At 51.4% G+C, this 14,725-nt stretch overlaps 1 protein-coding gene across 2 annotated transcripts in view; it reads left to right on the top strand.

Moving 5' to 3' along the window:
• stxbp5a (syntaxin binding protein 5a (tomosyn)) overlaps positions 1-14,725 on the top strand; it is a 64,560-nt gene that overhangs the window by 43,825 nt on the left and 6,010 nt on the right. The window contains exons 11-20 of one of the 2 annotated variants that reach the window (XM_018730367.2): positions 650-722; positions 1,400-1,547; positions 2,462-2,529; positions 3,619-3,659; positions 5,523-5,743; positions 6,631-6,806; positions 7,728-7,853; positions 8,033-8,184; positions 10,535-10,597; positions 13,458-13,505. In XM_018730367.2, coding sequence (XP_018585883.1) covers positions 650-722; positions 1,400-1,547; positions 2,462-2,529; positions 3,619-3,659; positions 5,523-5,743; positions 6,631-6,806; positions 7,728-7,853; positions 8,033-8,184; positions 10,535-10,597; positions 13,458-13,505 — 1,116 coding nt within the window. The remainder of the gene's footprint in view (positions 1-649; positions 723-1,399; positions 1,548-2,461; positions 2,530-3,618; positions 3,660-5,522; positions 5,744-6,630; positions 6,807-7,727; positions 7,854-8,032; positions 8,185-10,534; positions 10,598-13,457; positions 13,506-14,725) is intronic. The other variant, XM_018730368.2, reaches the window with a different exon arrangement.

The raw sequence follows: 14,725 nt of genomic DNA, 5'->3' as shown, positions 1-14,725 counted from the left end.
CTTATGTAATTCTGTTTTCTGCTCCCTCTTCGAGGACAGGCCTCATTTCGGGCTGCCTCGTTTGTGTAACACACCGAGAGCGGCGTCGCCATCCTCCGCGCAAATATTTAATTCCGTTAATTTTCGCCGCGAAGATTAGAAAAGCGACGCGACGCAAAGTTTCATTTTGAAGGTTATTGGTGCCCTCACCACACACACACACGATGTAACGCCACTGCTGGCTCTTATTTGCCACCAAGGAAAGAAGAAACTGATTTGGAGAGACTGCCAAGGTCGCTTCCAAGGCCTCTCCCATAGGGCAATGCTTCTTTAGCGTTAGCGATGGCGGGCGTGCCAACTAGGGGGGCCTTGTTGAGCTTCTAATGCAAGCGGGCAGACAGCTGTGAACGCCGCAGAACTGGGTCCACTTCGCCAATTTATGCCCCCCACCCCGACCAACGGGACGCCCCCGTCGCTGTGTGACAGCGCTCGTGAGCGAGTCTTACTTGACAGGACCCGAACGCCGCAGTGCTGCTGCTTTCGTGGACGAATGCCACTTTGTGTAAGATCATAACTGGATCATAAGCAGCCGTTACGCCTCCCTGCTGATATTTCACTGCTCGGAATTTAACCGTGATCGAATGGCAGTAATTTCAATTTCTCTCCACAGATTTTCAGGAACCGTACGCTGTCGTGGTCCTCCTCGAGAAGGATTTAGTAGTTATCGACCTCGCTCAAAACGGGTATGTCTGAGCGTTTTTGTTTTTTTTTTCCTCCTCCTTCCCACATTTGCAGATTTTATGAAACTGGTGCTCGAGGCTAAAACAGATAGCGTGACTAACCGTCAAGTTAACCAAGGAGTTTGTCGTTAATGGACTGAAAATCAATCGCAGCTTTGCGATCTAGATGAAAGGGTACATGAGAAATATTTCAGCACGGGGCCCCGCGCCCCTTTGTCTGTTAAGGCCGTCTTCTCGAGTCGCGTCGCAGTTTGAGTTGTGTCGCTGCCCAGTGGTGACAGAGGTAGGCCCCGGAGGCTGACCGCAGCTCCCGTTGACCTTCTGGGAGGACCGACACTGTCGACATCATCGTGAAGATGCCTTGGAGGAGCCCATGTCCTTCGTCCGTCGTGCTCCCTGCACAGGGAATCGGTCCGGTGCAACTCGCAATTAGAGGGAGCGAAAGTGGAGCAAGCGCTGGGAAATGGCTAAATATTGTATGAGCACCACGATTGCATGTAGAGCGACCGCATGCTAAACCCGGTTGTTCTCGCTGTTAGCGGTTAACGTCTCCATGGGTTCAGGTGGAGCACGACTTTCCAGCGGTCGCGTGAATCTCTGCTTAATGTCAGTCTGTGTCCGTCTCACGGTCCGGGCGTCTTACCAAGAGCTGCGTGCCGTTACTTTCTGTCCTTCCCCAGCTACCCGATTTTTGAGAACCCGTATCCGCTGACCATCCACGAGTCCCCTGTGACGTGTTGTGAATACTTTGCTGACTGTCCCGTAGACATCATACCTGCACTTTACTCTGTTGGGTCAAGACAGAAGCGGCAAGGTTACAGTAAAAAGGTACCCTTCTTCCACTCTTTCTACCTTCTTTTCAGAACTATGGGGTGGCACTGTGGCACAGCGAGTAGCGCTGCTGTTTCACAGCGCCTGGGTGGTGCGGGAGGATGTGGGTTTGATACCTGCTCAGTCTGTGTGGAGTTTGCATGTTCTCCCTGTGTCTGTGTGGGTTTCCTCTGGGTGCTCTGGTTTCCTCCCACAGTCCAAAGACATGCTGTTCAGGTTCCCCCATAGTGTGTGAGTGACAGAGAGAGTGTGTGTGTGTTCTACTGATGTATGGATGAGTGACCCAGTGTAAGTAGTGTATCTAGCAGTGTAAGTCACCGTGGTGAATATAGTGTGTGGGCTGATAACACTACATAGAGTTCACTGGAAGTCACTCCGGAAACAAGCATCTGCTAAATAAATAAATGTTACTGCACCTTTCCTTTGGGAAATGTGCAGTTCTCAATCCCCGTGACTCTCCGGCCTGCGCTGTGCTGCTGGGTTGGACCATCTAAATTACCGGAGTTAGTGAGACTGGATGGGAGAGATTACTTCCTACAAGTTAACTTTACTAGTGAGGTTACATGGTAAAACCTACCTGTGTTAGCCAGGTTGTGTAATATGGCAAGAAAATATAATAGACATTGGTATGGTAACCGAATAGCAAAATTAATAAATGCGGTGCCATAATAAACAATGCAAGTAAATCACGTCACATACTGACATAAAGTGATGTTTAAAAAATAAATTGTTTTCCACTTTGCTAATTTTTTCCCATTTTCGTTCTGAAACTATATTAAAAATGATGCGATGCACTGTGCCGTTTGCTCGTTCCAGTACCCAGTGAGCTGAGCTCCGGTCATGAGCGGTGCTTTAATTGCTGCATGTCGTGTGTCTGAGAGCAGTAATTCTCATTTCCTTCTCCTTCACAGGAGTGGCCCATAAGTGGTGGTAACTGGGGGCTTGGCACTCAGAGCTACCCAGAGATCATCATCACCGGGTAAGGGCGTGTCGGCGGAAAGGGGTGGGGTCTGTGGGGACGGGCGGGGGGTTCGAGGCCTCACAGGAAGTACTGTAGGAAGAGATTGGCGTCTCCAGCTCAGACAGGGAGGGTCACATGGTTCTGACTAAGGTAGAAGTTTCTGACTTGGACAGGAGATCCGGTGGAGGCGTCCAGGAAGGTCTGGCTCAGAATCAGCCCGTAACTGTCTTTGACGGTCCCACCACAGCGACCATGGCGCGCGCACACACCGTGGCAGTTTTGCAAGTCTTGAGCCGACCTCCCAGCATGCTTTTCAGCTCTGACCACAGTAGGGTACGCCGTAGGGAAGCTGCACTATGGAAGCCGGTCGGGCCGAATGAGAACAACTGCAAAAACGCTGTCCGGTTGTGTTTGTCCTGCAGAGATGGGAGTGATGGGGTCGCATATGATGACCGCACACAACCACTATGAGGTCTCCCAAGCAGCGTGCGGTCACTGGCCTGCTATGTTGCTCTCAACATCTGCCCTACGATGTGCTTCGCTATTCTGCCAGACCGCATTCCTGTCACCGCGGTAAAGCTGGCCTTTCATTGAAGGCAGCTTTCATGTCCAGGGTGACGGCTTTAGCAATTTAGCTCAGCGGAGCGCTCGTGGCCCCGTGTGTACGCGTCATCGATGCTGTCGTTCGGTCACATAACAGGCAAGCGACATGTCACAGTGTGACCGTGCCTGGTCAGAGCTCGCAGGGTGAGGGTCCACCACACTGCCGATGGCTGTCGGGAGAGCTTCTCGGGTTTGGATTTGTTGCCACGCCTGCTTGCCTGCGTGCGGCCCTGTGTGTGTGCGTGCGTGAAAGAGAGAGAGAGAGGTGTGAACCGCACTGCACATCGCTTGCGGCATGTCGAACAACCGTTCTGTGCTCGGTCGCTAATGCCTTTGAGGAGCGGAAGGTGTCAGCTGTGCCAGTGTTAGATGTTCCCCTTCAGAGGAGCAGCTCTCGGGCTGACAGCCGGGAGACGCTACGGAGGCGCGTGGGTCCTCTGGGGGTGCGAGATGTCGGCGAAGCTGACGGCGGCGCTGTTTGCTCTCTCTTTGTGTCAACAACAGACATGCTGACGGGTCGGTGAAGTTCTGGGACGCATCTGCAAGTAAGTACCGTACTGGGGTCCCCTGCGAAGGGGTTGCGCTCCTCTTTTTTTTTTTTTTTTCCAGTGCATCCAGCGCAGCTCTGTGATTGCAGGAATGAATGAATGAACGGGTGAATGGATGAATGAATGAATGAATGAATGAATGAAAATTTATTTAATCTCTAGAGGAAGTTGCATTAGGCTGCTGCAACATATAACATACATATACATGCAAAAATACAGAACTGTAGTAGTCACGATGGTGTAATAATTCAGTGCAAAAGGGTCATATTTTTAGGGGGCCGTGGTGGCGCAGTGGGTTGGACCTTGTCCTGCTCTCTCGTGGGTCTGGGGTTCGATTCCCACTTGGGGTGCCTTGTGATGGACTGGCATCCCATCCTGGTGTGTCCGCTTCCCCCTCCAGCCTTATGTCCTGTGTTGCCGGGTTAGGCTCCGGCTCCCCGCGACCCTGTATGGGACAAGCGGTTTGGATGATGTGGGGTCATATTTTTAATTGATTTGTTTTTCCCATGGATCAGGGGGTGCGGTGGCGCAGTGGGTTGGACTGCAGTCCTACTCTCTGGTGGGTCTGGGGTTCGAGTCCCGCTTGGGGTGCCTTGTGACGGACTGGCGTCCCGTCCTGGGTGTGTCCCCTTCCCCCTCCGGCCTTACGCCCTGTGTTGCCGGGTTAGGCTCCGGTTCCCCGTGACCCCGTAAGGGACGAGCGGTTCTGACAATGTGTGTGTGTGTGTGTGTTTTTCCCATGCATCACCTTCACTGATTTTTGATTGATTGATTGATACCTTATTAATCTCCAGAAGGAAATTACACTGGGTTGCAGCAACATACAACATTTAACATGAATAAATGTATAACATACATACTGTGCCTACATATAGATTCTTAGGAGTCATGGTCATGGGAATATGGTGCGAAGGGCTCATACTTTTAAATTCTGTGTATTTTTCCTGTCCTCCACAGCTATTTGCATGAATGAATGAAGGAATGAATGAAAACGTTACTGATCCCCAGAGACAAACTGCTTTAGGTTGCAGCAACATCCAATATATATACATACATACAATGATGAAACATATCGAAATAAATAAATAGGTTAAGATATTTAGACAGAAGCAAGGGGGGAGGGGCAGTGAAACCACACAGCAAGTTTCAAACCCTCAGCCAGTGCACTTGCATCCTTGGCGTTTTTTTTCTGTTGTAAAGCTCAAGTGCAGATGTGCGCCGGGAAGGTCGTTTATCGACGACGCGGAGAACGGACATCTGGTTTTCCCATAAATCCCCACTCCAGACATCTGTCAGGGTCCAGCTTATGTGAGACAGCCTCTTCCCGGGTCCCTCGGTCGCAGCGCGCTCACTTACATGCTTAAAAGTGGCACGGCGCCGTCACTGGTGTCGCGCCGGCTGGGGGTGGCAGCAGTGTGAAGTTCCCGTGTGACAGATTTCCCTTTGCTGTGTGCTTTTCATGTGTCTCCACGTGCCAGAATGTAAAAGGACTAGGAGGGGATGGGACACGGATGACAGGTCCCTGCTGCGGGTTATGGGAACTTGCTGACTTTGACATGTCATCCCTACCGATGACTTGCGACACCCAGATGGAGGAGGTGAACGATGACCTCATACAGCATTAATAAACCCTACGTGGAGCCATGTAACACGTGAGCGGAAGCGTGATCAACCCGTGACTAACCTGGTCTAAGGAGGCTGTGATTCGGTCGCGCCCTCGACCCCACGGCTCGGAGGGGGTTGGCTTCAGCGCCGAGCCGTGGGGTCGAGGGCGCGACCGACTCGGATTCGTGTGTCCCGTCCCCTCTGGAGGCCACGTGAAGTGACGGGCTGACCTGGTTACCGCGGTCGCTCTCCCAGTAATGCTCCAGGTGCTGTACAAGCTGAAGACGGCCAAGGTGTTTGAGAAGTCCCGGAACAAGGAGGACAAGCCCTGCACGGACATCGTGGACGAAGACCCCTTCGCCATCCAGATCATGTCCTGGTGCGCGGAGAGCAGGATGCTGTGTGTGGCGGGAGTGTCGGCGCACGTCATCGTCTACCGCTTCAGCAAGCAGGAAGTGACCACGGAGGTGGTGCAGGTGAGTGCCGGCGAGTCGTATGGGACGGTGGCCGTGCGTCCTTGCGGTGGTTTGCACACAGCGGCGGCGGGTCCGTCTTCCAGCGTTCACCGTGCGGTCGGTTGTGGTCTCACGTTACTTCTTTGGGGTCACAAGCTCATGACCTGACTCTGCAGATCGAAAAGAGCTCTCTGCGATTCTGTCTGCTCTGACACGGCTTCTTGGCCGTCCCTAGATACCGACTCGGGGGAGGGGGGGTGGTCGTGTGCACTGACTGACGAACACAACTGACGCTTGTCTGTAACTCGGTCTGTTTGTAACTTGTGCCGCTAAGTCACAATAAATGAAAGCCGTCCCTTGATTTATTCCTTAGTTCTGCTCTGTGAAAACCTAACATATAGCTATGAGAGCTACAAATACGCCTTGTAGGATTTTCCTAACTTCTACATTTTTATTGACTTTGAGCTACATTAAAATTAGAACGAATTTAAAATACCTGAAAATAAATTTTGTCCCACAAACTCCTATTCAGTGCGGATTTTTGACCGATTTATCCCATAGACATGTGTAACATTCCTCATCTTTTCGCTGATCACCGACACTGCGGAACACCAGGCACGCGCTGTAAACACTGTGGAAGTGAGCTGACGTAAGGTGGTCCCGCACGCCTGTTCCGTTTAGGTGCTCTTTACTGCCATCTGGTGGCTCGGAGGCCAAACACAGCTCACGTTTGCTGTGCTACAGAGTGAAATGCAACTTAAAAGGACTGAATGATGAGAATTGTTTGAATCCTTGATTCTCTGCTTTGTAAGAACCGGTGTTCTTTGCCCTCCATCGCGCTCCGGCCCAGTACAGCAGGGCTATGTGGGCTGCAGCTTGAGATCCGTTTCTGCGCATTGCATCCGCAGCTCCTGGAGGTCCGGCTGCAGTACGAACTGAACGACGCCGATTCCCCGGAGACAGCGGCGGAGCAGCAGTCGCTCCCGGGCAGCACGTCGAGCCCCCAGACCAGCGCCCCGCCCTCACACCCGTCCACCAGCAGCAGCTCCTCAGACGGCATCCGGGACAACGTGCCCTGCCTCAAGTACGTGCGACGTGACGCGGAAGCGCAAAGCAGAGCTCAGCCATCCTGGCCTCGTAGCTCACCTGCATTCCATTCGTCATTTTACCACAGTACGCTTTTATCCAAATTTATAACTGTGACGTTACATTGCACGGCTGTCAATTCAGGGTAAACAGTCAGTTTAAGTGTTTAACAGCCACTTGGTTTAATTCTGTCAAACACTCCTGCCATGTGATCCAGGACCCTTAAATGAAAATCATATAAGTATAAAATAGATACATGCAAAAATCTGGTATATTTACATTGATTCATTTACCACATACCTTCCTCCAGAATGGCTTTCAGTATTATCCTACTTATGGTTTTTTTACGGGGGCGCGGGGGCGCGGTGGCGCAGTGGGTTGGACCGGGTCCTGCTCTCCGGTGGGTCTGGGGTTTGAGTCCCGCTTGGGGTGCCTTGCGACGGACTGGTGTCCCGTCCTGGGTGCATCCTCTCCCCCTCCGGCCTTGTGCCCTGTGTTGCTGGGTTAGGCTCCGGCTCCCTGCAACCCTGTATGGGACAAGCGGTTCTGAAAGTGTGTGTGTGTGTGTGTGTGTGTGTGTGTGTGTGTGTGTGTGGTTTTTTTACCCTTTTGTACAGCAGGGTCATTTTACTGTATTAGTTCAGGACAAGCACCTTGATCAAGGGCAGCGCAGCAAGAGGTGGGATTTGAACCCGGGTTCGTTGAGTCTAAAAGCAGCAGCTGTAATGTTGCGCCACCTGCGGTACGTCTGCTGCTCATTAATGCAGTAACTTAGGTGATATAGAAAAAAACGGGAGGCAGCTTCTCTTATTCGCCGCACATGGTGCGAATATACTGCAGTCGAGCTGGAGGCCACACCCACTGTGGGCGGTCCTGGAGCCTGTGTCATTCCTAGCCCCACCCCCACTCTCTGCCCCAGGGTCCGCAGCGCACCCCTCAAGCAGTCACCAGGGTACCAGGTGGAACTCGTGGTGCAGCTGGTGTGGGTCAGCGGAGAGCCGCCCCAGCAGGTCACCAGCCTGGCCGTCAACTCCTCCTACGGGCTGTAAGTTGAATGGGCGGGGCCCGGTGGGCGGGGCCTGGTGGGAGGGGCCTGGAGAAAGATATGTGTGTTTGCACCGAGTTGCACCTGAGCGGACCTACAGGGGTTCGCTGTGTAAGGTGGCTATGTGGAGGTGGTGATGATGATGATGATGATGACGAGCGCCTCCCTCTGTGAAACAGCATGGCGTTCGGCAACAGTAACGGCCTGGCCATCGTAGACTACCTTCAGAAGACCGTTCTGCTAAATCTGGGGACGGTCGAGCTGTACGGTTCCAACGACCCCTACCAGAGGCAGCCGCGATCGCCCCGGAAATCGAGGCAGCCCTCCGGAGGTAAGGAACCGGCAGCGGTGACATTCGAACCCGTGTCTCCGCATTCGTCACTGCGGAGCTTTAACTGTCTCCACCAGTGAAGAATTGAAGACACTGTGAGTGACAATAGAGCTGAAAATATTTTGCAGATTTTTCAATATTTTAAGTAATTTACTTGCAGAAAGCATAATAATAATAAAATAATAATGATAGTTTTTTATGAATTCAGATGTATAACCTCTCAGTTAAATTACTGTTAAAATGTGTATTATTGTTTTATTTTGACAAATTACGCCATTTAAAAAAACACATTTTGTGTAATAAGATTCCTGTCATATCAAACGTAAAAAATCCTGTATATGATTCATTGGCATGACCCCCCCCACCCCCCGTGGAGAGGCTGTGAAGAGGTGCTGTCTCCCACGTAGGTAAAATAATAATATTTAGTTATGTGTGGGGTGGTTTGACTCTTTCGCTCAAAGCCAATATTTGTGTGCGCCGCTGTCACACACACTGTCAGCGTGTCACACGACACCTTCTAGAACCTGATTAGCGTGTGTGATGTGTGTGTGTGTGTGTGTGTGTGTGAGAGGGACTCCCTGTGGGATTTTTTTCAGCCCCATTTCCTGATTACAGCAGCGGCCGGTGCGCCTTCGTCTGGGGCGTTCGGCCTGCTGTGGCACTCACTGGGTGTGCTGTCGTGTGGGGCTGGTGTGTGTGCGGGGTGGGGCAGCATGGGGGTAATGTGGGGGCAACGTGGGGGCAGCATGGGCACAAGGCGCTCGCTGTAACGTCTCAGCTTGCTGGAAGACGCGTCAAGTAAACTGAGAGGGTCGATGCGGAGGATGTGACACAGCCAGATGGGACTGAGTCAGAGGTTCGAGCCACGAGTCACTGCGTAAAATACGTGCCGACTGGGGTGGGCAGTAACTGCACTGTATGTTTCCTCGTTCAGTGCGCCGCTGGGGGGGTGGGGCGGGGCGGCCGATCGAAGGCCAGGGAGGGGCGACGACCGCCGGGGACACAGACACAGGTTCCGTTGCTCCCCATGTCATCTTTGTAAGGTTTCATTTCGACTCTAATACAAGTGGGATCGCGTAGCCGATTGTCTGACCGCACTATTGGGGGTCCAGCGATTGACCGGTCGCTCCAACGTGTCATATTGGAGGGTAATAATACAATAGTGACGTTGTTCTGCGGAAATAGCCAAGGATGCGATTCCTCCCAATTCTGCATTTCCACAGAAATACTTTCTGATGGATTTTATGCTTGAAATCATGTCACATATTTACATCTGAGTCTCACTTCACTGATTAACCTTCTTTTTGGAAGAAAAAATAATATTGCGGATGGACGCGCTGCACTGTCTCGTCGATGAGGTCACTCGAGGTCTCGTTACGTGCGGATGAGCTGCGCTTTGACTTCACTCTGAGTTGCTCTGATTTGCGGTTGTCATTTCAGTGCGTCCATCCGTCTGACCTAAAACAGTGCGTGCGTGCGTGCGTGTGTACGTGTCTGAGAGAGCGAAAGAGACAGAGAGCAGAAGCGGTGGTCCATTTGTGCAACCGTCCTAACCTTGCAAAGTGTCCTCTGCGTGTCGTCGATACATCAGATCGCGACGACGTATTAAACCTAAAGCCCTGAGGATCGTTGAGGACGATCACTTTAGGCCCTGCGTTGCTTTGTCAGCGACCGCTGAGCACCAGGTCTTTGCTCACATTTCTGCCAGTCGGCTGTTTTTGCTGCTCTGCTCCACCTGCCGGGGGACCGTGGAGCTGCGGCTCGGCCTTGAGCCCATGCGCAGCGATGCTGTCGAACTGGGTGCCGTATCTCAACTCCGCCTCCGATCACACGATGAGAACCCTGTGGGCCTCTCAGAGCGCCCGGGTGGTGCGAGAAGACATGGGTTCGATCCCCGCTCAGTCTGTGTGGAGTTTGCATGTTCTCCCCATGTCTGTGTGGGTTTTCTTTGGATGCTCTGGTTTCCTCCCACAGTCCAAAGACATGCTGTTCAGGTTCACCCATCTTGTGTGTGTGCTCCACTGATGTATGGATGAGTGACCCAGTGTAAGTAGTGTATCTAGCAGTGTAAGTCACTGCGGTGAATAGGGTGTGTGGGCTGATGACACTACAAAGAGTTCATTGGAAGCTGCTATTTAGCGAAAAGTGTCCACTAAATAAATAAATGTAAAATACTGCCTGGTTCGTTGAAAACCGGCTGCATGTGTTGCTGCTTCTTTGCCCCTTGGTGAATTTGGAGTCCCAGTAGGCACCCGATCCTCATGCCCTCTCCTGGCTCAGGGCCTTTGACCTTAATGGTGACCTCAGTGACCTTTGACCTGAACGCTTGATTCGCTTTCTGCGCCAACAGGTCTGTGCGACATCAGCGAGGGTTCGACCACCTCGGAGGACCGCTGCAAATCTCCCACTTCAGGTAAACTGTTTATTTTTTTATAAATGAAGCGAATGAATGAACAAATGAATGAACAGTGCAGTAAACAGCTGCCAGCGATGTACTTTATGATGATGAAGTGAAGTCGCGAGGAGGAAGCAGGAGAAACATCACGACTGATGTCAAAGTGGGGAACCTGAACCCTGGGGGGAGGATGGGGGTAGTGACGGTCGGTCACCCATCCAGTGTAAGTTCCAAGCCCCGGGTTATAGGATCAGCTCCTCACGCCAGTCTTGCTCACTTCGCCAGCTGTGTGCGAGGGCCGCTACTGCAGTGGACCTGTAGGTGGCGCTACTTCCCTGCTTGGCTCTTCTTGACATTCGGAGCCGTGCTTCTTAGCCGTGCCGTAAGCGCACCTGACCGTTACCTGGCAAAGACACCATAATACCGCAAAAGTGATGCAAAAGTGACCTTGATCCCAACGTGGGGGGATGGGGGTGGTTCCGTGTTCCCACATCCTGCACGGGGAGGCGAACAGCACCACGGCTGTTCTCAATGCTGAGAGAAACCTCCTGGAATCTTCTCGCTTGCCGCACAGGCAGTGCTTCTCATCAAGGATTCTTGAGAGCAACACAGCTGGAGACAAAGCTCTGTGTCTCATCGGTACCTTATTGGTTCTAGACCTGCAGTCAAGATCTCTATAATGTTAAACGGTCCCAAACCCACATAACAGGGTCCTGTACAACAAAAACCCAGAGTAACGGTCAGCTATAATACTGTAGCTGTAATGGTTTTTCAAAATATGCACCATTTTCTCATACAACAGGCTAATGATAATAAAAATGATAATAATAATGCAGTGGCATTTTTGCCCATTTTGCTGTCATTTTAATTACATTCACGTCCCTAGTGCAGTCCTGTCAAAGAAGCATCAGATGGTCCAAGTACACACACGCAGTCAGACCCCTGTAGGTTATTCCTGATGACACAACAGCGCAGACATGCGACACAATGACAAAGTAAACATGTAATAAATACGCACAGGAAATGTTAAGAAAATTCCAGAAGACAGTGAAATGATTGATATACGGGAACTTTAGTGTGGGGCAACATGGGAGATCAAAGTGCTACAACGCTGGCTGTCTGAACCAATCGGGACCCTGTTAGGTGCGATGGGATGGGTGTACGCCGACTCCTCTACATACAAACACAGAATTGTGTTTGTAACTCATTTTGTTCGTACCTCTGAAGTCACTGGTACCATAAGCCCCAGTAAGCGAAGCGGAAATAGGTGAGACATCCGTCAGTTTATTCACTGACAAGATTCTGCAAAAATCTCAGAAATAACTACAAAAGTGTAAAAATGCTTGGTACACTTACAGTTTCTATGTTAGTATATTTATTACCTTTGACCCACTTTCAAATTAAAACTTTGTTAAAATGACCGTTTTTTTTCCCCTCACAAATTCCTACTCAGTGGATCTGTTGACTTGTTCATCCCATGATCGTGTGCGGCGTTCCGCATCCGGTCATTGATCGCCGGCTCTTGGGAAGACCAGACATGAGCTGTAAACACTGTGGAAGTGAGTTGAGTGAAGGAGGCCGGGTTGGTGAGACGGGCTGTGGGGAGGCACTTCAGAACTCCGTCAATCTTCCGGTCTGATCCGTGTATGATCCTCGCCGAGTGTCTGTGCATCCACACCAAGTGCTTCTACTGGGGTGGGGGGGGGTTCAGTTCCTGTGCTACTGAAGGGTCTCAAGTAGATGGGATGAACAGGGTTATTTACAGCTTTCTCTCTCTCTGTGTGTGTGTGTGTGTGTGTGTGTGTGTGCGCGCGCGCGCACTCATTGGATTGGTATCCAGCTGGTGAGCGGAAGTGTATACAGAGCCCCCCCCCAGGCTGAGACACTCCACAGGGACTTCTGCATTTGTTCATAACTTGTTTTGTTCATAACTTGTTTTGTTCATAACTTGAGAGTCTCTTTACTCCAGAGAGTCTTTCCACTATGTCATAATAAACGTAGTAAAAACTGCATTTGTTCGCTGGTTACATTCTGTTAAAATCCCAGTTATAATCTTAATAGGTTATAACTTAATAGGTTAATAAAGAGCTGACAGCATAGTGGTTAGAGCTGATGCCTTTGGACCCAGAGGTCACCGATTCAAATCTCATGTCCAGCTCTAGTATCCTTGAGTAAGGTACTTACCCTAAATTGCTCCCGTAAAATTACTCAGCTGTATAAATCGGTGCCTGACTGTAAGTACCTTAAAATTATAAGTTGCTTTGGATAAAAACATCACATAGATTAATAAATACATTGTATGACATTTCTGTAATATTTTTTAACTTTGAGCTACATTGACATGAAAACTAAAACACAAATGTCTCCACAAGTCATTTTCAACGCTCATTGTTGACCTCTGAACATGGTTCATCACCGATGCCCAGGAACCCCAGACACGAGCTGTAAACACCGTGGAACTGAGTTGAATTTAGGTGGACCAGCGGTCCTCTTCTGTTTGGGTGCTCTTTGCTGCCACCTGTCTGCTCGGAGGGTGAACAGCGGTCGCGGTCACCGTCCAATACGCCAAAGCTGTAGAGAGGTGAAGGAAAAATTATTAAATAAATAAAGAGAAAATAAGTGAAGTGGAAAACATCTGCGCCTGAGCATGTGTCCCTCGACCGTTTGGGAAACCGCCTTTGGAAGCCGAGCTGTTTTAAATGAAACGTGTGAAGTGTGTGTATGCAGCAACGTGCGGAGCAGCTTGGTCATGTTGGAACCACGGAGGAGGGGAACGTGACCCTTGGGTCCCGCGATATTGGAGCAGAGGATGTTGGTGAAGCCATGTGTCAAAGCGCACGACTGTTTCTAACTGCACTTTACTTTACTTCCCCAAAAGTGTTGGCGTCAAACCATCAGCAGTTCCACAATGGCGGCGGTAGAGGAGGTAAGACGGGTCCGAAATTCGAGTGACGCGGCGGCGTCGAGCTGGTCACCGCGACGTAAACACTGTTTTGTTTGTACTCGTACTTCTCCGTGACGTCATCGGCGCTACGCCGATGACCGACTGGCGGAACAGAACAAAACAAAGTTTCACAGAGATGATGATGACGATAATAATAATAATGACGATAATGTCAATAATAACAAAAAAAAGGACAGACCTGCGCCGCGTTGGAGGTCATTGCATGCTACATACGTCTAGTGCGCCGTCACGCCTTTCACATTGTGAGATGTGCTTGTGGAAATTGTGTTTATCCACTTGAACGATGGCCCCGCCCCCATCCCCGCCCCCTCCAGCCACTTGATTGACAGTCTGTTTGCACCTGAGACCGGCCGTGCCGGTTCGTCTGTGGTCACGCTGTTCGCGTCTCTGTCTGTGCCGTGGTTGTCTGTGAACTGCTGTCCCTGTGTTCCGCTGTAGGCGGGGCTGTTAGGAACGTGTCCTCCGCGTCGCCGCGGAGCCTCGGTCCCCTCGCGGTTCTCCAAAAGAAGACCGCATGAGCGGTTAGAAGCGGCCGTCGTTTCCGAGACGCCACCGCGTTCGTTCGGGGTGAGGTCAAGCGGCTTGGAACGCGGGCGGAGACTGGCCATGTGACGAAACATCGCATTACAGGCCAAGCCGCCTGTGTTGTTGTGACGTAACCATGACGACGCACCATAGGATTCCCACAAAAATGCCACTTGCTGATGATATCCATCTTGTCGCCCCCCCGGACCAAACCCCGCAGGTGGTTTCTTATTCCGGCGCTTTTCCATTTTGATGATGTGGAGACACCTGTTCGTTTCTTCCGAGTTCACCGCTGCTTTCCGGAACCTTCCACCGAATCTCAGTGTGATTTTTCTACGGCTCGATTCGATCCCGAGTCGACGATGCGCAGCCGCGCCGGCGCAGAGGCCCGTCCGCAGCTCGCAGCCTGGCCTGAAACACCCCGCCTCCCAGGACTGAGATCGTCCCCCCCCACCCCGCACCCCTCTTTGTCCTGCTGTCTGGTGCATGTTCCTGGCATGGAAATCTGAATGACCTCTGTGTGAATGACCGTGTTGTGTGTCTGACCGTGTCCCCGCAGGCCGACGCGGACCAGACGCTGTCCCTCATGGCTCTGTCCGGCATGCCGTCCTCTAACGCCCGATTGTCCCTTAGCGTGCGACTGCCAGCGCGCCGTC

The sequence above is a fragment of the Scleropages formosus genome, chromosome 1 (genome assembly GCF_900964775.1).
Source record: "Scleropages formosus chromosome 1, fSclFor1.1, whole genome shotgun sequence".
Lineage (NCBI taxonomy): Eukaryota > Metazoa > Chordata > Actinopteri > Osteoglossiformes > Osteoglossidae > Scleropages > Scleropages formosus.
Note: the sequence above shows the minus strand (reverse complement) of the source record. Positions and strands in the feature narration are given on the sequence as shown.